The sequence below is a fragment of the Aulonocara sp. 'chitande type north' Nkhata Bay genome, linkage group LG11 (genome assembly GCF_057382095.1).
Source record: "Aulonocara sp. 'chitande type north' Nkhata Bay isolate Kocher_YH1m ecotype deep benthic linkage group LG11, A_spYH_male_GT1.1, whole genome shotgun sequence".
NCBI classification, from domain to species: domain Eukaryota; kingdom Metazoa; phylum Chordata; class Actinopteri; order Cichliformes; family Cichlidae; genus Aulonocara; species Aulonocara sp. 'chitande type north' Nkhata Bay.
This window is the reverse complement of record NC_141354.1, coordinates 9920433-9941865: the sequence shown is the minus strand read 5'-3', so window position 1 is coordinate 9941865 and position 21433 is coordinate 9920433. Positions and strand designations below refer to the sequence as shown.

General features: G+C 38.3%; 2 protein-coding genes and 1 pseudogene across 2 annotated transcripts; all 3 read right to left on the bottom strand.

The window, feature by feature from the left end:
• Positions 1 to 6199: 6199 nt before the first annotated feature.
• Positions 6200 to 7791, bottom strand: LOC147318511 (chemerin-like receptor 1; annotated as a pseudogene).
• A 620-nt stretch (positions 7792 to 8411) lies between these two features.
• LOC147318510 (chemerin-like receptor 1) lies at positions 8412 to 12272 on the bottom strand. The gene is made up of 2 exons (XM_086309855.1): positions 12224 to 12272; positions 8412 to 10139 (listed from the first exon to the last, which is right to left on the bottom strand). The coding sequence occupies exon 2, from the start codon at positions 10117 to 10119 to the stop codon at positions 9034 to 9036; it is 1086 nt and encodes a 361-aa protein (XP_086165981.1). The 5' UTR covers positions 10120 to 10139; positions 12224 to 12272; the 3' UTR covers positions 8412 to 9033.
• A 1768-nt stretch (positions 12273 to 14040) lies between these two features.
• fpr1 (formyl peptide receptor 1) lies at positions 14041 to 20400 on the bottom strand. The gene is made up of 2 exons (XM_086310479.1): positions 20338 to 20400; positions 14041 to 19580 (listed from the first exon to the last, which is right to left on the bottom strand). Exon 2 carries the CDS (start codon positions 19567 to 19569, stop codon positions 18433 to 18435), a length of 1137 nt encoding a protein of 378 aa, XP_086166605.1. The 5' UTR covers positions 19570 to 19580; positions 20338 to 20400; the 3' UTR covers positions 14041 to 18432.
• Between the last annotated feature and the right edge of the window lie 1033 nt (positions 20401 to 21433).

Sequence of the window (21433 nt, the reverse complement as noted above, 5' to 3'; positions counted from 1 at the left end):
TCTTTAATCGTTGTGTCTTTGGTGGAAATGCATTGGAAACCTGTCACTTTTCTGTATTCTGGATCAGACTCTATTCCTTTGTTCAAAAGGAATTCCTCCTGCTTTTCATTTCACCTCGAGGTAAATGTGTTTCTCATAGAAACAAATGGGGACGAAGTAGCAGGTGGATATTATGCAGACTGCAGGACCTTAATGATTTTGAATAATCAAGATGAAGTATTCCTGCTGCTTTTTACCTAATCTGACAGCAATAATGTGTGTGCGCTTATTTTGCCCACAGGCTAAGAACATTTCATCTTATAAACACTATAAATCTTGTTTCATTTGTTTACTTACTCTTGATAATATTTGGCTTTGGAAATCTGCCAAAAGTACTTATGCTTCAGAAATGACAAATGATTTCACCCTTGCCTGTGTAATTGTAATTGTAAGAGAGGGCAAATGTCAGAGGACACTGACTTTTGCAACTTAGTCATGTGCTGCTGTGTTTTGTATTATTAACACGTGTTCTGTTATTGGCTATTTGATAATAATCTTCTTGTGTTAGATGTATTACATATGGGATCAAGTCATACACATTTGACACTTCATTTATAAATGCAGAATAACAAAAAAGATGGTGGTGTAGAGGCTAAGCCTACGCTTGAAGCCACTGAGATGGTCGTTAACGGGGGTGACGCGATGTCACTGGTATGCATGAATTAAGTTCACAGTCCAATAACTCCAGCAGTATGTATCTTGTCCTTTTTGGTCTTTATTCCGTATCGACTTAGCATAACAGCGCAACGGTCACAAACTGTTTGCCTTCTCAATGACACACCTGACGCCAATTACCTTAAATACCTTTACATAACCAAAACAGAAAAAGGTGACCTCTAGTGACCACATAAGGTATTAACCAAAGAATGGCTCCTACAGGTGGTTTTGTGCATTCATGTAGTGATCATGAAATTTACATTATATGTGCATAGGCAGTAAAGTCATAAAATACTCTGGCCATACTAATTTAATGATGGTAAGCAAAAAAATAAAAAAAAATCACAATTGTCATTGTCAATAGGGAGTCAGTAGGGATATATGCACAAACACACATCTATATCTATCGATCTATCGATCTATCGATCGATCTATCGTCCCGATTGAAAAATAGCAAGAAATTATGTTTTGAATGGTTGGATCTTAACAAGGTTCCAAGTAGAACTTCAACATGCAACAAGAAGAAATGGGAGTGAGACAAAAACATTTTTTGAGCATGCACTTTATTGAAAACAACACTTGAACTGAAACGGGCTTTTCAAATCTTAGGACCACACCCTCAAAAAAAACCCCTGTAAACCCCCAAAGCAGAAATCAAAGTTCCAAACATGAACTTAGTAATGAGTAGCTCCACCGTTATTATTGATCCCTTAAAAACTTTGTTGTGGCATGCTTGATGCAAGCATTTCCATGAAGTAAGTGTGAACATTTCTCCAAGTGGTGAAGATGGCCGCACAAAGGGCATCTACTGTCTGGAACTGTTGTCCATTTTTTTTAAACTCCCCTTGTCATCCATCCCCAAAGGTTCTCTTTTTTTTTTTTTTTTTTGCCTGTCCCGTTTGGCTCTTTTGCCATCAGAATTATTGTCTAAAGGCAAAGAAAGATGCCCAACGGATTTACTTTACCAAATTGACCATCCCAGCCTTGCCGTAATGGTCCATTTGATTCACCTTTTATTGTTCATTTTATTTTCACTTACTGAATATGGGACAGACTTGACTGGGGGAAAGAAGGGGAGAAAGAAAGAGGGAAAGAGAAACAGCTGAGAAGAGGGACGGGGGAGAAGGGCAAAAGACAAAAACCAACAGAATGAGCAGAGAAATTTAAAAAAAAATAAATAATGCATATATCAATCACCTGGGTCACCTGCTGAGAAAGAAAAAAGAAAACAAGCAGAAGAGAACAAGAGTAATAGAATAAACAACATCACAATGATATATGGGAATATGACAGTAAATACTAAATATTAAACATTATTGTGCAGCACATAAGATCAACAGAACACAGTGTGCTTTGAGGTAGGAGCCAAAAAGGGTGTAGTTTGTGGGTGTGATCACCCGTGTGTACACCTGTGAGCATGGATGCGTTTGTTTTTTGTTTTTTAAAAGGTTCCTTCATGTAATGATCTGCTAGAGGGTGTGGGGGGGCTACAGCCCCGTCCTCCAGGGCATGAAGCAGGTATGGAGGAGATCAAAACTCCAGACATCCAGAGGCCCCCAGAACACAAGAGACCAAGGAAGACCAACAGAGGGGCAGCCGCGCCACTGTCCCAGAAAGAGCTGAGGAGAGTCCCAGATGAGGGCTCACTCAGCAGCCGCGGAGCAGAAACCAGGGGGAGTTGCAGTGACGCGCCCGTGAGCTCCGCCGGCAGCCAGCCGTGCCTGAGTGACCGAGCCCCAGGCCGAGAGGCCGGGGGTACCCCACCTCCGAAGTGGCCCGAGCAAGCCCCAGGCTCCAGGCCCCGATAAGCGGCCGCCAAGGAGTGAGCCGGTGTGTACCTGGACGCCCATCCCCGGACACAAAGAACCACCAACGCACCGATGTCTGAGGGAGTCCGCCACTGGCAGGGGAAGTGGTGGTAGGGGGAGATAGGCCTCCAAACCTTGGAGGCCCTAAGATGTCCCCAGAGAGGTGGCGCCTGACACCCAACCTGACATATAGACACAGAAATACAGGCACACACATATACAAACATCCATTCCCACCCTCATGCTCTCATATCCCCAAAGGTTCTCAGTTGGATTTAGATCAGGGGAACACACAGTATAGTCCACATATGACTGTGTGGCCACTACCAGCTCCACCACCATCATCAAGTTTGCTGACGACACCGTCGTGGTGGGCCTGATCTCTGATAACAACGAGACGGCCTACCTGAAGGAGATTAGGAATCTGGCGAACTGGTGCCAGAGGAACAACCTCCTTCTAAACGTCAGTAAGACAAAGGAGCTGATAGTGGACTTCAGCACTAAGCAGGAGAGGAACTACCAGACCCCCGTCATCAACGAGTGCCCAGTGGAGAGAGTGGACAGCTTCAAATACCTCGGAGTTCACATCACGCAGGACCTGTCATGGTCCTGTCACATCAACACCGTGGTGAAAAAGGCCCGACAGCGTCTCTACCACCTCAGACGCTTGAGAGACTTCCAACTGCCCTCCAAGGTGCTCAGGAACTTTTACTCGTGCACCATAGAGAGCATCCTGGCGGGAAACATCTTAACCTGGTTCGGGAACAGCACCATGCAGGACAGACGAGCTCTACAGAGGGTTGTGCGGTCAGCTGAGCGCACCATCCGCTCCGAGCTCCCTGACCTGCACTCAATCTACAGCAGGCGGTGCTGGACCAAGGCCAGGAAGATCGTGAAGGACCTCAGGCATCCCAACAACAGACTGTTCTCTCTGTTGAGGTCAGGAAAGCGATTCCGCTCCCTGAAGACCAACACAGAGAGACTGAGGAGGAGCTTCTTCCCGCAGGCGATACGGTCTCTCAATCACACCACCACACAGTACTGACCCACACATATGGTTCTTACACACACACTGGACTTTCTGGACTTTGGTTTTGCACAACACTGGTCACTATATTCTTCATTTCCGGTTAATACTTGTACAGCTGCTGTTATTGTGTATATATTTATTTATATTTAGATTTCTTCATACATTCTTATATAGTTCTATATTGTGTATTTTGTTGTACAGTTATTTTATTTTCAACTTTAATTTATATATTTATCTTTATCTTATTCTTCCCAGTTAAATTTACCCTTCATTCTAATTTGTGTTGTACAGTTATTTCATTTTTAACCTTAATTTATATTTTATTCCTTCTTAGTTAAATTTACCCTTTTTAATTTTTCATATTTATTTCCTATCTTATTCATAGCCTTTTCCTTTTTTGTTTTCTTTAGGTCACGAGCAGTTGTCCAAGCATTTCACTACATATCGTACTGTGTATGACTGTGTACGTGACAAATAAAATTTGAATTTGAATTTGAAAAGAGTAATCTTATTCTCCTGGAAGAAGTCCCTTCTCCTGCAGGCATTGTGTAATATAGCGATGATCTGTTGAAAAACCCAGTCATTACCACACAGACGAGGGCCCTGAGTCATGAGGCGTTCTCTCTGCAACATCTGGACATAGCCAGCGGCTATGACCTCCTGCACCCCCCCTCGTCAAGCTCCATTGTTCCACTGAAAGAAAAAGCACCCCAGACCATTATGGCATCCCCTCCACTGTGGCACATAGAAAACATCTCAGGTGGGATCTACTTGTCATCCCAGTAATACTGGAAACCATCAGGACCATCAAGGTTACATTTTTTCTCATTGGGAAATAAAACTTTCTTCCACCTCTCAGTGTCCCATGTTTGGTGCTTTCTTGCAAAGACCAAACAGTCAGTTCTGTGGCGTTCAAGCAGACGAGGCCTTTGAAGACGTTTTTTGTTTTTGAAGCCCTTCAGTCTCTGATGGTTGTGGGGCTGCATTCGGCACCACTAATGGTCTTAATTTGTGTTGAAGATCGTTCAGTGTCTTGACGGACAGCCAGTTGGATCCTCAGACTCGGTGCTGGTGAAATTTCTTCAGGTCTTCCACTTGCCTTTTTTGTTCCATAACCTGCAGGATTATTTAAGAAATTCCAAATGACTGTCTCACTCTCACTTGCATCCCACCTTAGCAGCAATGGTGCGCTGCGAGAGACCCTGCTTATTCAGTTCAACAACCCAACCACGTTTAAAAAGGGAATGTTCTTTTGCTTTTGCCATCAGAATGTCATGACAATGTGACTACCTGACAGAAAATGACAATGAATCCATGTTTTTGCACAGATTTGGCTTTTTAAAGGCTGTAAAACAGTTGATCAGCTGTAAAACAACTGGTTTCAGTTTAAGTGTTGTTTTCAGTAAATTGCATGCTCAAACTAATGTTTTGTCTCACTCCCATTTCTTCTTGTTGCATATTGAAGCTCAAACCTTGTTAAGATCCAACTATGCAAAATATGATTTTTTATTTTTATTTTTCAAGTACTCTTAAACTTTTGATCGGGACTCTATATATACTATCTTAGGTACGTCTTAGATGGACGTACAATGGTTCTTCGTTTATCGTGGGAGTTACGTTCTAAAAATAACCCGTGATAAGTGAAATCCATGAAGTAGCCAACTTTATTTTTTTACAATTCTTATAGATGTTTTGAGGCTGTAAAACCCCTCACTAGACACTTTATACAATTTATACTCAGGCACGAACATTTTCACACCTTTCTCTCTTGTTTAAACACTCAACACAATTTAAGTGAGATCAAACCATTGAACAGTTTTAAATATCCAATGATTAGTGGTTCAGAATGTGCCTTGTTTTCCCCAACACTGGGATGCTCTTTGCTATTTTTGTTTTTAGATTTCTAACATGAGGCTTCCAGCAGATTTTGCAGTCTGACGTCACACCCCTTCTATAATATTTTTTCTGATTATAAATCAAACATTCTAGATGTGGTAGAAGTGGAGACTATATAGACTTTATAACCTTAATTCTTTATTTGTAACAGGGACAATGCATTTTAATAAACATTGCTTTAAATGTACCAGATTTAGCTATGAGCCAATTTTTTATCTGTAGTTCCCAGACAGAAAGAAAAGATAACAGAAACACAAGCAAAGGTTGCAGGGCATAGACCCTTATCGTGATGGAGCCGAGGCAGTTTGTTTTCAGTAATCTCTAATGAAAAAAGAAAATATAAACAAACATAAATGATTATGATACTGAATGCCTGATAAACATCTAAAACAGGAAACAAAGTCTTAAATGTTGTTGTGATCATAAAAGTTGGGATCAGATACTGAACAAAACTAAAAATAGATATATATTTAGTAAAACTAAATACTAACATATGCAAGCAAATATGCAAAACATTTTCTCTCTCTTTTTTTAAGATGCCTAAATTAAGACTAAAACTAAATGGCATTTTAGGCAAAAGAGGGAAATGTCACAATTAACAATGGTGGAAAAGACTAAGGTGAGAAGAGTGCAATTGAATTTAAGTTATACAGTATATAATAATATGTAAAAATAAAGAATAAATAATTATACAAAGCTGCAAATGTTAAACACAATAAAACACAACAACCATAACTCGTATGTCATATATTAACAGGGAATATGCCAGACTGCTGTTATGCTAAATAAGTAAGAAAAAATATGAAAATTCACATGATGGTCTTACAAGGAACTCAGTGGTATTCCAGTCATAATAAATATATTGACTGAATGTGTTATCTTTATTATATAGTTAATAGTTTAAATGCCCACCTCTCTTACCTAATATGGCATTTGTGGGACAAGTCACATGTCCAAGTGTTGTGTTACACAAAGTCGACCAGAAACAAATGTAATACTTATTTTGAAATTACTGACTCATTCTATTTTCCAGGAAGTGGCATTTTACAACCACTTTTAGTTCCATAATCGTACAAACATAGCACAAACTGCAACTGTGAGTTAAAGAGACATGAACAACTTTAGCTACTTCCATCTAATTAACATTATATATTTTTATACAATTCAAACAATCAGGTTTAGAATGATTTCCTCTGGAGTAATGTTTCTTTTGTTTCTTTGTTTCTTTAAGTCATTGCAAGCCTTGAACATTAGCATTTAAAACTGAGTTGTATTTGTGTTTACTGACTTATTGTAAGTGTGAGAGTGTTTCTCCTCCTCCTGGACGACAGTTTTGAATACATTCATAATGGATTTGCAGACTTCTTTCTTAATAAAATCTTATTCCATAAACACATGCAGCAGTGGATTCAGGCAGCTGTTGAGAAAGGCCATATTGGTGGCCAAACGGATGCCAATGATACAATTTGAAGTATCCATTTTTTTTAGCTATCACAATTTGATCCATAATATGAATAGGAGCCCAGCACAGAAAAAAAACAACGACTCAACTGGGTGGCCAGTGGTTTCTTATGAGATGATTGTTTTGATTGTGACAACATAAGAGGAGACAATGACAGTGGATGGGACTGCAAAAAGCACAAGGAACCGGGCGATGATAATGGGTGGATGATGAAATTGTCGCTGTATATTGGGAGATTCTGCATTACAGTCATCAGAAACCACGTAGCTGTTTAAGCAGAGAGTTTTGCTTTCATTCTTACACGCTTGCTCTGTGTCCATGATGATGGAATATGGAAAGCCGATCATCAAAGCCACCCCCCAAACACCCAGAGTCACAACCCTTACATACATTTTTTTTAATCACCACCACAATGTAGACACTATCAAACATGTTCAGAATAAGTACCATGGTGTTGTGCTTACATATGAGTTTGCCAAAAGGCCAGTGGAAGTCTAAAGCAAGATTTATTAAATTAAGGGGTATAAATGCTACAAAGTAAATGAAGTTGGCCACAGGAAGGTTGAGGTACCAAAATGTGGGTACTGTTTTCCTTATCTTGAATCCAGTCGTCCAGATAACCAGTACCATTCCTGAGCACACCAAAGACAAATATCAGGAAGTGAAAAATGTTAGACACAGTAATGAAAGACTTTCTAATTTCACTAGTGGTTGTACTGGTGTTAATACAAGAGTTAATGGTTTGTTATTGTTGGTCTCCATCATTTTCTTGCCAAAGTCAGTTATAGTTTGGTTATACTCAATTAATTACCCCCAAATAATTACTTGATGTCAAATACAGTTGAAGTTACAAAGAAAATGAATTTTGTCGACATGAGCCCCCAGTGCTAAAACAACACGAATAGTGATCCAGATTAAGGCACTAAACTATGCCAAATTACAAAAATTACAGTAGTAATGAGTAAAAATAAATAACTAAAAGTGAATAAGAGCAGTAATAATGTCAAGTTATGAGGTTAATTAAACATTTTAAATGTTCAAAGTTATCGAAAATTTATCTAGAGGCAAATTATAATACAAATATAGGGCGTTACTACAAAGTGAATCAATATATTCAAGGTTCATTCCATGTATTTGAGTTTTATTCAATATATTCAAAGTTCATTTTATTCCATTTATATTTATGTTTATTTGACTTGATTTTATCTTAATCTGAATAAATGTCTCTGAGAATATGCATTTGTATTTGCCTTCAGGTGCAACTGTGTGGCTGAACACAAAACTGTGCTGAAAACAAAACTGTTCAAAATGCATGTTTCATGAATCTTATATATTTGTTTGTGTTGTGTGTTTATTTATTTACACAGGATAATTACATGTCATCTTATAAACACTGTATTCTCTTAATTCACCCTTTATTTCACTTGTTTGCCTACTTTTAATAAATAGTTTTGGCATAAGAAGTGCACCAAAAATGATTATGCTTATAAATGGCAGATTTAACCATGCACGTCCTGTCTAGTCAACACATAAGAGAAACAAAGCGCATTTTGTCTGATTTTCTTAATTTAGTTTTTAGAAGTTGCAACTCAATCATGTGTGGGGGTGCCATGACGTTTTAGTATGCAAACGGCTCCCTCTACTGGTTGATGTTATAATAATCAGTGTTTTCTGTTACTTGTTTTTTGATAGTGATAAGCTGCTGTCATTAGATCAGTGGTTCTTAACCTTGTTGGAGGTACCGAACCCCACCAGCTTCATATGCGCATTCACTGAACCCCTCTTTAGTGAAAAATAAAATGTGATTTTTTTACTGGTGCACAAAATGAGCCATGCATGTCATGGCGAAGGCTCTGCCGAACCCCTGAGACCGACTCACCGAACCCCTAGGGTTCGATCGAACCCAGGTTAAGAACCACTGCATTAGATGCTTCTTATTAGATGTTGGATTAATTGATACACATATGAGGATTTATTTATAGATATACAATGCAATACAATATATATATATCTTGAGCCCACATGTGGTGATTATAGGATGTATAAGTGGAGAAACAGTTCACATACCTGAATCATACTTAAGGTAGTAAAAAGCCCATAAGCAATTTGACATATGCTTTACAGCTTAATTATTTCGTTTCTTATACCTCAGTATTCAAATCTGAACTCTCTTGGTTCTGACTGGTGTCCACTGACTTTGTGTAAGTGTAATTGCGTGTCTCCTCTTCCTGGAAGGCACTCTCCAGCACAATCAGGATGGATTTGCGGACTTTATCTTTAAAATCTTGGCCCATGAACACATACAGCAGTGGATTCAAGCAGCTGTTGAGAAAGGCCACGCTGGTGGCTATCGGGAACCCAATTGTGATGATATCATCTAATATCTCACTTGAATATTCTGGCATGTGATATGCCATCTCAATTAGACCCATGATGTGAAAGGGAGCCCAGCAAAGAAAGAAAGTGATGATAATGGCAGCGATGATCTTAAAGGGGCGACTTGACTGATTGGCCAGTGTGCGGTTTCTTCTGAGACGATGGATTATAACAGCATAACAGGAGACAATGACAGTGAAAGGCACAGCAAATCCTAGGAGTACGTGTGTGATAGTCATGGCCTGATGACGAAATTCCCTTAACTTTTTCACTGATGGTGTTTCATAGTCATCAGAAAGAGCATAGTTGTCAAAGCAAATAATTTTGTTAGAGTCTTGTTCAGTGTCCCTGAAGATGAAGTATGGAGCACTGAGAATCAAAGCCACCACCCAAACACACAGACTCACATAGGATGCTCTGCGTACATTTCGGTAGTTCTGAGCCCAGACGGGCCACACCACAGACACACATCTATCCACACTGATCACCACCAGAATGTAGACACTGGCAAACATGTTCAGAAAGCTGATAGTGGTGTTCAGCTTGCACATGAACTTGCCAAAAGGCCAGTGGAAATCCAAAGCTGTGTAAGTCACACTCAGGGGCAAAAACACAGTGAAGAGGAAGTCAGCCACAGCAAGGTTGAGGTACCAAACTGTGTTAACAGTTTTCTTCATCTTGAACCCGGTCACCCAGATAACCACTCCATTCCCGAGCACACCGAGGACAAAAGCCAGGGAATAAATTATGAGAGACATGATGTTAAGCCCACCATTGCTGTCACTATTCTTGGAGCCATTTCCATTAGGTGCAGCAGTTGTATTGATTGGATTGAAAGAGTTAGTGGTCATCTCCCTCACTGACTTTAGACCTGCAAAGAAAAACAATAAGTAAAAAGTTCAGCTCCCAGTCAAAGTTAATAGGAAACTGAAACTGAAGCTATGGTGACATTCAGTCTAAGGCAGTATGTCAACATAGCTCCCAGACAATTAGACAAACATGAAAGGACATTATCTCTACATTTGAAATCCTCAAAAAAGCACACATTTTCTGTAATCAAGTGTTGTAAGTAAAGTTGTAAAGTGTGATTTCATTTTTCTTCTTTTCTCTGCTGCACCCTTTAAGGGTCACCAGAGTGGATCATTTGCCTTCGTGTGACACTATCCCACATAGCAGCAGTGTTGGGCAAGTTACTTTGAAAAAGAAATTAATTATAGTTACTAGTTACTTCTTCAAAAAAGTAACTGGATTAGTAACTGAGTTACAAGATTCTAAAAGAAATTAATTACTTGAAAAGTAACTATTGCGTTACTTTAAAAAAAAAAAAAAAGTGGGGTCCAGGGTATGATTAGCCATTTTTAACTAATTTTCATGTTTCCTCTACATTTCACCTTTAAAAACTATTTACTTTACCTTGTTTGGTATCGTCCTTTTCAGCACAACCTCATGTGTCTGAATTTACAGTTATGTTTTCATTTTGACATACTGTATTAACACAATTGATCTAAATTGAGACAAAAAGCATAAAATCCGAGTAGGAAAAGTTATATTTTTTACTGTAAATAACCATTTCAAACTATTTACATAACAATCAGCTGTTCTGCATTCAATAAGATGCCACACAAATTATTTGTGCCACTCCAAATATTTCTGTCCACTATAGAGAAGAACATCACAGCCTGATACCTGCAGGTCTGACAGCAGGAGGTGTATCACTGCCGGTTTCTATCTGGAGACAGCAGTCGCCTCATTGTTCAGACATACAACACAAAACTATCCACAACACTACACAAGACTACACACTGGCTACACACTCCAAACACGCTAAACGTCACAAATCTCTCACATCTCAAAACTCGCTCTCTCTTTTTCTGCTCTCTCTCTCTCACTCCTAAAACTTCCCCCTCTTCCTAAACAACCAAATGTCATTTTGCCATATCATTTTTGATTGGTGGACGTGGTACATTTTCTCACCAACACAAAGGGCTGTTTTTGTCTTGTTTTTTTTTACATTTTTGGTCATAAGCAGAGAGTGCTTGCTAGCACTGTCCTTAGACAGTAAACGTGACAAAAGTATTCAGGAAAAAACAAGCATATATATTGTTTATCCCCCATCTTACACTTCCTTTGTCCAATATATATCCATTATCCCTCTGCACATGTCAAAACCATCACAGTCTTGCCTCTAATGTTCACCTGAGGTGTTCCTCTGAAGGACTCATTTCTAATTTATGTACTCAAAATGGTATTGTTTTTGCCACCCCATCTGAATCCCATGTCACTCAGAAGCCACACTAACAAAATTTCTCTAGATTTCCCTGCTACTCTGTCAATACCGTCACCTCTTCAGGTTCTCTTCCACCTGCTCAGTCCTCTCACTAAAGAACACAATGTCATCATAGTCCACAAAGACGCCTTGTTGACCTCATCTGTCAACCTAATGTTGCAAACAAGAAGGGGCTCAGAGCCGATCCCTGATGTAATCCCACCCTCACCTTGGATCCATCTGCCACTCCTACTGTCTCGCTGTTCTCATACATGTCCAGCACCACCATCACATACTTCTCTGCTGCTCCTGTATGAATTCTGACCTTCTTTATACTTTGCATCTACATTCTCAAGGCAAACATTACATCTGTAGTGCTCTTTCTTGGCATGAAGCCATAATGCTGCTTATCAAACATCTCCTCCCTTCTTAACCTGACTTCAGCAACTCTTTCACATATCCTCGTGGTATGGCAACAACTTTATCCCTCTGTAGTTTAGATATAGCTTTGCACATCACCCCTGTTCTTGAAAACTAGCACTAGTCCTGTGAAATAACACTAAATTAGCGTTTTTACATCATGTGACAGTGTAAGAAAATGAATTTCCTGTTTTTTTTATGCACATATACATATTTAGAGCAATATTCCTGGGAAATCTTTCATGCTTGGTGAAAAATGAAGTAAATACCTTGTGAAGCTGTCTTGTTGGTTGTTAATGAATCCTCTGCAGAAGAATGTTTGATCCAACTCTGACAGCTTAGCTGAGACTCGTGTGGGGTGTATGTCGCTGCTGATAAACATGCAAATCCACAGGAAGTTTGTAAAAGTTAAAACATGAGAGAGCATTCTATGATGGTTGGGAGCATGAGGGTTTGCAATGCCCTCATGCAAAATTTGGACTGCAACATATTGCATCAAGAATGCAGCATTATTTTTCTAAAAGCAAAAGACATGTAATATTAGAACATATATATTCTTGTGAGAGGGCCACAGTGTAACACGGCTAACAGCTGGCTGTTTTGCTATTTAACACCATTATCTTTCTGTTGCAACCTTGGGTTTGGTGAGTATCAAGTCATGAAATATTCTGAGGACAACCAACCTGTTTCCATAATCAGTAGCATATAATATAATTCAGTAAATAAAAGCAAAATATTAACTTTCTAACTTATTGTCCCTATGCCTTGGGTGTTTATTTTGTTTTTGTTTGTATTTGCAAGAAACATAAAAAATACTTTATGTTCATGATTAGTGATTTTTAAAGTTCTTCAGGTTTATAGAAAAATATCTGATGTATCTGGAGTTCTACAAATATGTTATTTAGTCATTTAGCAAAGCTCTTTTTTTGTGGATGAATTCACTAAAGATTAATGAAACAGTTAATGGATGATATGTCACCCCTTATAAAGAACTAGATCTACAGGAAGTTTGCACAACATTTAAAATGAGAATGTTTCTATTCCTTTTCAGTGATGCAGTATGGGGCTCTTATCAGCATCCGGTTTTGCAATCTTGATAAAATACTTTTTACGCTGAAGGCCAGCTGTCCTTTTCTTGTGTCTGCACAATATTCTCACGAAAAAATTTAAAAAAAAACTCCATGTGGAAATGTAACTAATATGTCAACTTCTCAAGGAATAGCAGCTGAAACAGCATCTGTAACAACAGAGGATAATTTATTTAGGGTCTGACAGCAGTTTAGCATCTGTGTCCAGATGCTCACACCTTTTTTCTGGACTGTACATTCTTAACAGCTTCAGATCATCATCATCATCATCATCATCATCACCACCCTTCTTACATCTGCCATGCATTTGGGATTTAAAGGAAACTTAACTCAGTCTAACAATTACCAAAATTTGACCCTTTGAGCGAGTATGGTTAAATCTGATTTTCTGTTCCTTTTAACTTATGATCAGAATTGAGACAGAGAATTTTTTTTGCGTCAGTTACAACACCTCTACTGATGTTGTATTACAACTCATTTCTGCTTAACCCTGAAATATGTGCATTGAGTCCTTTTCCATTCCATGAAAAACAAAACTATAATGTCTTCATGGCAAGAGGATGTCACTAAATACTCCTTGAAATAAAAATGTAGAAGCTAACCAGCAAACCTAAAAAAAAAGAAAGTGTATCTATATAGAGTGCTATATGAAATTTATCTGTGAGCCAAACACTCAGTGGTCCAGAAGAAGATGGAGCAGCTGCTGCTCGCCCTCCGACATGATAGCAGGACAGCATTACACTACTTGTCTTGAAGACCCAAAAGGAAAGTCTCCTCACTAGCAGGAGATTTAATAATAGTGTCATTAAGGTGTATCAGGTGTAAAATTTACACTGTTGGCTCACACAAGCTCTGCCAAAGCTCCAGACCACATGAGCTCATAGCCCATGAAACAGTCAGGCATGAAACAGTTATAAATCGACAATATAATAATACTTTAAAGTAAAAGTAGAGCATATTTTCTGGAACTGCAGTTTCATTACAACATGACACAGTTATACAAATAATAATAATAATAATAATGATAGTAATAATAATAATAATAATGAAGCGCACTCTCTGGACTATTCTCTTTTAAGTGAATAGTATTGCATTTGGTATATAAAGTAAGTAATAAATAATAGGCACTGAATTTTGCTTCTAATCTATGGAAGAAAAACATTCACTGATTCTAATCAACAAGAAGGATTCCCCTGCCACCTACAGCTCAGTTTGAGGTATATTGTGTTGATATCCCTGGAGCTACAAAGGAGTTGATTCTATGTGAGTTTGCAGTTTAACTTTGAGTGGGACATTTACATGATAATCCGTCCATCCATTTTCTTAACCAGTTCTCAATCAGTGGACAAAGAAAGAAATGAAGAAAGATTATATTTATATTTTCCATAAATCATGAAGGTTGGGGTTAGGATTCAGAGCTACAGTTAAGGTCATCGCTGATGTTGACTTAGGTGTCAGAGGGTTGACCTTTGCCTATCTCCATTTTATTAACTGAATAATAGTCTTTGACACCTGATTTCTATGAGACTCAGACCAAAAGTGCCTTTCTTTATGACGCATAAAGCAACTAAACTCATTTAAAAAAGATGGAAGAGTGAAGAAAAAAGAAGGAAAAAGAGGAAAATATGTAAAAGATACTAGTAGTAACTGAGTTTTATTACATAAAATAGCTTATCAAACTCCATTTATTTACCAGCAGCCTGACTTCTTGACCAGAATACACTTACAGTGACAAAAAGATGGGGGTTTACTGGCTGATTTGTACCCAAGCATGTTGCTGCAATTACATCATTAAAAACTGCAAATCAGCCCGTCTGTGCTCATGTCTTCTTCTCAAGACTGCTGCACTATATCAGTAAAGCAAAAGCGTAAAGAGTCCCTCTGCTGGACAGACATATACAGTGCAATAAAAAAAGCATTCGCACACTTCCTGATTTGGAAAGAAAAGCAACTGGACTTCTTTAAGTTGCTTGAAGACGTTTCACCTCTCATCCGAGAAGCTTCTTCAGTTCTAAAGGGTCAAATGGTGGAGAGTCCCAGATTTAAACCCAGTGGGAGTATCCTCCCAAAGAGGGATAAAGGACCCCCTGATGATCCTCTACCTAATCACACGAGCCAAGGTGTGAAAACGGGTGTTTATTGGGGTGTTTTTTGCATTCATATGTTTTAGTTACTTAAGATTACCAATTGTTCACCTAAATTTCTGTCATGAATTACTGTATTGCAGGAATTACTATACAAAAACAATACAAAAGCAGGAGCCAGGAACTAACAATCCAGGAAGGATCAGAGAAAACACAGCTTTGAGGTAGAACATGACAAAGAACACAGGGAGGCTTAGACAATAAATACACAGCAGGTAATGAGGCTGCTGTGTATTTAAGGGAAAATAGGTGGGAAACATAACACACATGGGCAAATAGACTTAACTGTGACAGTCCTGGGTCAGTTTACCTAGTGTATATATTTTGGCCAGAGGTTTTATTTATTTAATTATTTATTATTTTTAAATATATTTTTGTCATTATTTATTTTATTTTATTTTTTTATTTATCCATTGTGATCCCTGGTTTGTTAAAGGTTTATATTCACTTCATGTGTTCTTTAGTGTTTTTAGGTTTGCTCCTAGTTCTCAGTTGGTTTAGAGTTTAGCTCTTTTCCCAGCGTTTCATCCACCGCAAAGTCCATTCACATGTCTGCGGTTTCCCTATTTAGTTCTGTCACTTCCTGTTTTATTTTGGAGGTTGTGTTCCTTTTTCATTGTCTTAAATTTTGCTTCCTTTCTCTGGTCTGTTATTCTCTATTCTGTTCTATTTGTTATCTTCACTGCTGTAATCACCCTTTTAAGTATATATAGTTATTGCCTTCTCCTTGATCTTTTTCAGAGTGTCAGTTCATTTTCCCCTCTTATTTTCCAGCTCCAGCACTCCCTTGCCTAGTATTAGTTCTCAGTTTAGGTTTCAGTTTCTTTTTTCCCTTTAGTTCTTTTTTTGTACTTTGGTCATCAGCCAGTTTTTTGTTTACTGCATCTACCTGTGAGTCTGAGTCAAAAAGCTCAAATAATCTCAAACAGCTTTATTAAACATGACAGTGAATTAGATGACCTCCACAGTCGCCAGATCGCTCCAACAGAGCACCTTTGGGTTTTACATAATGGATGTGCAACCAACAAATGTGTAGCAACTGTGTGATGCAATCATGTCAATGTCCTCCTGAAAAACAGAATATTCATTTATGTCCTATTTGAACTACCCTGTTAAGGCCTGATCTACTAAATAGAGGACATCCTGGGCTTTCCATTGACAGCTTGTGTGTTTGGGTGGCTTCTTTTAGCTCCAAAGAGGAAGGAAGTCTTAGGAAAAAGTTCAATGAGTAGATTCTTTTTGATATGGATCAAAATTTCCAATGTTTTATCCACTGCCTGAGAACTTCACTGTAACACACTAAAGAGGGGAAACAGATTGGAGCCTACTGACTGATTTAAGGCCTTTAATTGTGCAAAGTGGTTTAAGGCAGTAATCACTCGATTAAAAGCTACAAATCAGTCAGCATGAGCTTATCTTTATCTTTCAACACTGCTGCGATACTTCTCATCAAAGGTATAGCAAAATAATGTTATTTTAATAACTACTGTGTTTCTCAGTATCATCCTTTAACCCTCTCAGGCTCAAATTAAACTTTTTGTTGCTAATGCACAACCAAGTCCTGCAGTGGTACTTCTGAGTTAAAAAAAAACCTCATAAAATATGTATGTGGGGTAATCAGGTTGTTAGTTTTTAACTGTTGCAAATCAGCAACACCTGCCTTGAGAGGGTTAAATATTCAGTAGAGGGAAATAAGTTGTTTTCTGCATTTATGTTTTGATAATGAAATGAGATGTAGGTCGACATTATCAGTGGGAAAGCATTAAAGCCAAAAATGTTTTATTGATGCAAATAATGTTGACAGAAATATTCACAATAGTAATACAATACTTATAGACATTTAAAGACAAGTAGATTTGGCCATTTGGGATTAAAAAAAATTAAAAAATACATTTTTTTCTTATAGTGGAATCAAGATTATATAATGTTGACGACATGCTTACCAAACTCATAACATTTTTACCGATTGGGTGATTATTCATTTGATAGATCGAGGACTGGCAACAAGGCTGACAACTGTTCCTTCTAGTTTAGTTGTTGAGGTAAACCTCCAAAAGGCTGATTTTATCTCTGAAATGTAAAAAAATGTAGATTTGTAGTCTTTTTGGTTACAAACAGAATTAATTAATATTTGAAGAATTATAGCAATACTTATGAAGGCCACAGACATTGACCTCTCACTCCCTATCAGCTTTCCAGTGGTTCTATAGTCACTATGTATCCATTAGATCTGTTGTTCATTATGCTCAAATAAATAAATACTAGAATAGATTTCTGTCAAATGAGAATTTGATTACAGGGTTACACATTTTACTTTCATATGTACCTAAAGGTGCCATTTGTTTTCAATATTGTGAGCCAGTTTTGTCATTTACAATCATAATTGTTATCAGTTAGTTCAGTGGTTCAAAACTTTTATTTCAAACTCCACCATTTATACTGGGCAGAATCAGTTTTGTAGATTCATCTAATTTAAATTCTGTTGTATTTATGTATTGACAAATCATAACAAGGGTCACCTCTAGGTGCTTATTTACAGGGTAAAATTTGATAGGTTAATTAACAGGACAATGTATTGTCTAGCAAGAAGCACAGTCTTTATTACTATGTCAGTGATCAGTAAAACCATAAGTTAAGGCCTATTCTTGAACTGGTAATGCACTTCTAATCTGGTTTCTTTTATGTCTCATGCAGAGACACTGGAGTGTGAACAAAAGATGCTTCCTTCCTACAGATGATACATTGGTATTGCTTGTGTTGCATGAATTCAACCACAAACAAATTACCAATTCTGAAACTAGTTTCTCTTCTCGAAAAATTTGCAGATCTTTTTATACCCTGAGTCTGAGAAAGTGTGACAGCAAAACTAATAAAACATCACACCTACCATAGATCGATACATTTAACTCAGATTGTGAACACCTTAGAAGTAACACGCATCTCATTTCAGGTGTTGCTATAAATACTAAATAGTTGCCACTGAAACAATTTTAACCATCCTCAATGCTTTAACACATAAATGAATTGCAAGCTTATTGTACAGTATCACTAAAACAAAGTCTAAGAGGCTGTAGCTGAGAAACACTCTGCTGTCACAACAAAAAAGTGAAGATAAAGAGGAAATCCTCCTGTACACCTGACAGATTAACTCTTTTGATTAAGAGAACTTTTGATTAAAAGTTGTTTAAAAGTGATTTGTTATACAGTTATTTCTACTCAGAAAGTTTATTCATGTCTTTAACGGCCTTATAACTCAGCATCAGAAAATGACTTATCTTTGCTGCGAGTGGTGACCATTGAGTTTGTATAGGTGTATGAGCGAGAAACCTCTTCCTGGAAGGCACTCTCCAGCACAATCAGGATGGATTTGCGGACTTTATCTTTAAAATCCTGGCCCATGAACACATACAGCAGTGGATTCAGGCAGCTGTTGAGAAAGGCCATACTGGTGGCTATTGGTAACCCAATTATGGTGATATCATCTAATATCTCACTTGAATATTCTGGCATGTAATTTGCCATCTCAATTAGACCCATGATGTGAAAGGGAGCCCAGCAAAGAAAGAAAGTGATGATAATGGCAGCGATGATCTTAAAGGGGCGACTTGACTGATTGGCCAGTGTGCGGTTTCTTCTGAGACGATGGATTATAACAGCATAACAGGAGACAATGACAGTAAAGGGCACAACAAATCCCAGTAGGAAGCGTGTGAAAATCATGGCCTGATGACGAAACAACTGAGTCTCATTATATGTGTCTTCATCATCAGAAAGAGCAAAGTTGTTGAAGCAGTTGATGATATCCTTATTGTGGTACGATGGCCCGATGTCCCTGAAGATGAAGTATGGAGCACTGAGAATCAAAGCCACCACCCAAACACACAGACTCACATAGGATGCCTTGCGTACATTTCGGTGGTTCTGAGCCCAGACAGGCCACACCACAGACACACATCTGTCCACACTGATCACCACCAGAATGTAGACACTGGCAAACATGTTCAGAAAGCTGATAGTGGTGTTCAGCTTGCACATGAACTTGCCAAAAGGCCAGTGGAAATCCAAAGCTGTGTAAGTCACACTCAGGGGCAAAAACGCAGTGAAGAGGAAGTCAGCCACAGCAAGGTTGAGGAACCAAACTGTGTTAACAGTTTTCTTCATCTTGAACCCGGTCACCCAGATAACCACTCCATTCCCGAGCACACCGAGGACAAAAGCCAGGGAGTACACAACGATAGACATGGTGTTCAGAGACTGTCTCAAATCGGCGTGCTCGTTTCTGTAGTCATACTCTGTGGTTTCATCATATATAGAGCCATTACTTCCAAAGTCATCTGTTCCATTAAAGAGATTTGGAGGGGTGCCAGTCATTAACTCCATCATTGTCTTTGAACCTACAACACAAACAAACATGAATATTAACCTTTTTAGATTTTCCTGAGATTACTAATGACCAACAAAGCAAAACTCTTTAAATTGAAACATAGAAAGCAGTTCAGTCAAATAAAAAGAAAGAAAGGTTGCCTTTATTTCATTCCCCCCAAAATCATACCGAAACATGACATAACTCCAACATGCCCTAAACAGGGCAACTCCATTATCCACCCATTTAGTGCACCCTAAAAGTAATTAGAGCAAATATTAAAAGCATTTTAATAAAGTTTACTTCTGCATGCTTTTTAAAGTTTAATTTAAAAAAGCTCAAACCTCCTCAAGTTTTGTGCAGCGTGCATGTGCAAATTTCCCACTGTGTTAAAAATCACATGAACGTAAGTTGGGGTTTTTTTTAAAAAAGGAGAGAAAAATACGGAAGAGGATTTAAGGTTTAACCACAGATAACTACATGCAAGAAACAGTTCCCACGTATGAAAATATGGCTATACGTAATAATACTTACATTTAATACATATAATACGTTGCTAATTGCATAATGTTTATATAGTTCACGGCTCCACAAAACAATTAAAAAGCCCAGTTCCCGACGTTTTTCCAAAAAAAAAAAAAAAAAGCCCAACCATTCTAATGTGAGATGCTTCCCAGAAACAGTGTATATTTCTTACATTTAATTTTCTTTTCCTACTCCCCCCCCCCCCCCCCCCCCCCTTATTTTTCTTCGTCTGAATAACAAAGCAGAAAAAACTACAATCCTACCTCTCTCGGCGACCCACTCAGATCTCTTATGTCGAACACCCTCCCTTTACCTCCGACTGGGCTTTGAAAAAGCTGGAGCTCAGATCGCGGAGTCGTTAAATATGTGACGTCAAATCTGGGACGGGGTGCTGAGGTCCCGCCCTCCAACTACCATAACTCTCACCGACAATGAACTTAAATTAACTTCTCGAACTTTTGATTTCCATGCATCGCAACATATTCTAATGCACAGTGCTAAACCAGCAGTTTGTCAGTGATGACTTATTAAATCTGTCCACGCAGAGTGGAGATTTAAGTGTGAGTTTAAATGTGTTGCCTGCACACATTAAATCCAACACGACAGTCAAAATGATGCTCTAATCCGCAAGAACTGCGCTAGTGCTTCACTAAAACTCCTGCCTCTGCAAGATTTTCTTCAAATGTCTGCCACAATTGTCTTCATTTTTCTTCGGGAAACTCCGAAAGTGAAAACCCTGAGTAACCAAACAACTAAATGTATAAATTGTGGGTTGTTGAAATGACTACCTGAGAAGGAGTGGAGCCTGGACTTCTCATACGCCCACCTGGGCTCCTGCTGCGTAATGTGTTTTTCTCTGCGTAGGTTGAGCTCATGTTTGCTTGTGGTTAAGTGTAATTGCTCTGTGTTGTTGACTGATTTGACATCTTTGCATGTTGGTATATGCATCTCCAGCCTTCCAGCATCTGTCAGTATCTGTTGCGCTTCTGTAGATAACAACCCGCAAAAAACAAACAAAAGAAAAAACCTGATACTGGAAGCATTTTGGATATTTCAGTTATAAACTTGTTAGAATCAAATAAGCAAACTTTTACTTGTTAAGTAGACTTCAGTTTGTTGACTTGTAAATTTTGGATGGACTTTCAAGTTAAACACACTGGGATATGATGCAACACTTTTGGTCACACATCATTGAAATCCATGTATTTCTGAGGCATTTTACATTTAGTGTATATGCCAAAAAAAAAAAGAGAATGGGACCAGCAATCAACTCTAGACCTGATCACATGCCTTAAAAAAAAGAGGAATTCACACAACTACCCTGGAGCAAACCTAAACTGTAATCCAGAGCAATTTCAT

What these genes read in the sequence shown, in the direction of transcription:
- LOC147318510 (XM_086309855.1), bottom strand. Translation starts at nt 10,119, where the DNA reads ATGACCACTAACTCTTTCAATCCAATCAATACAACTGCTGCACCTAAT.
- fpr1 (XM_086310479.1), bottom strand. Translation starts at nt 19,569, where the DNA reads ATGATGGAGTTAATGACTGGCACCCCTCCAAATCTCTTTAATGGAACA.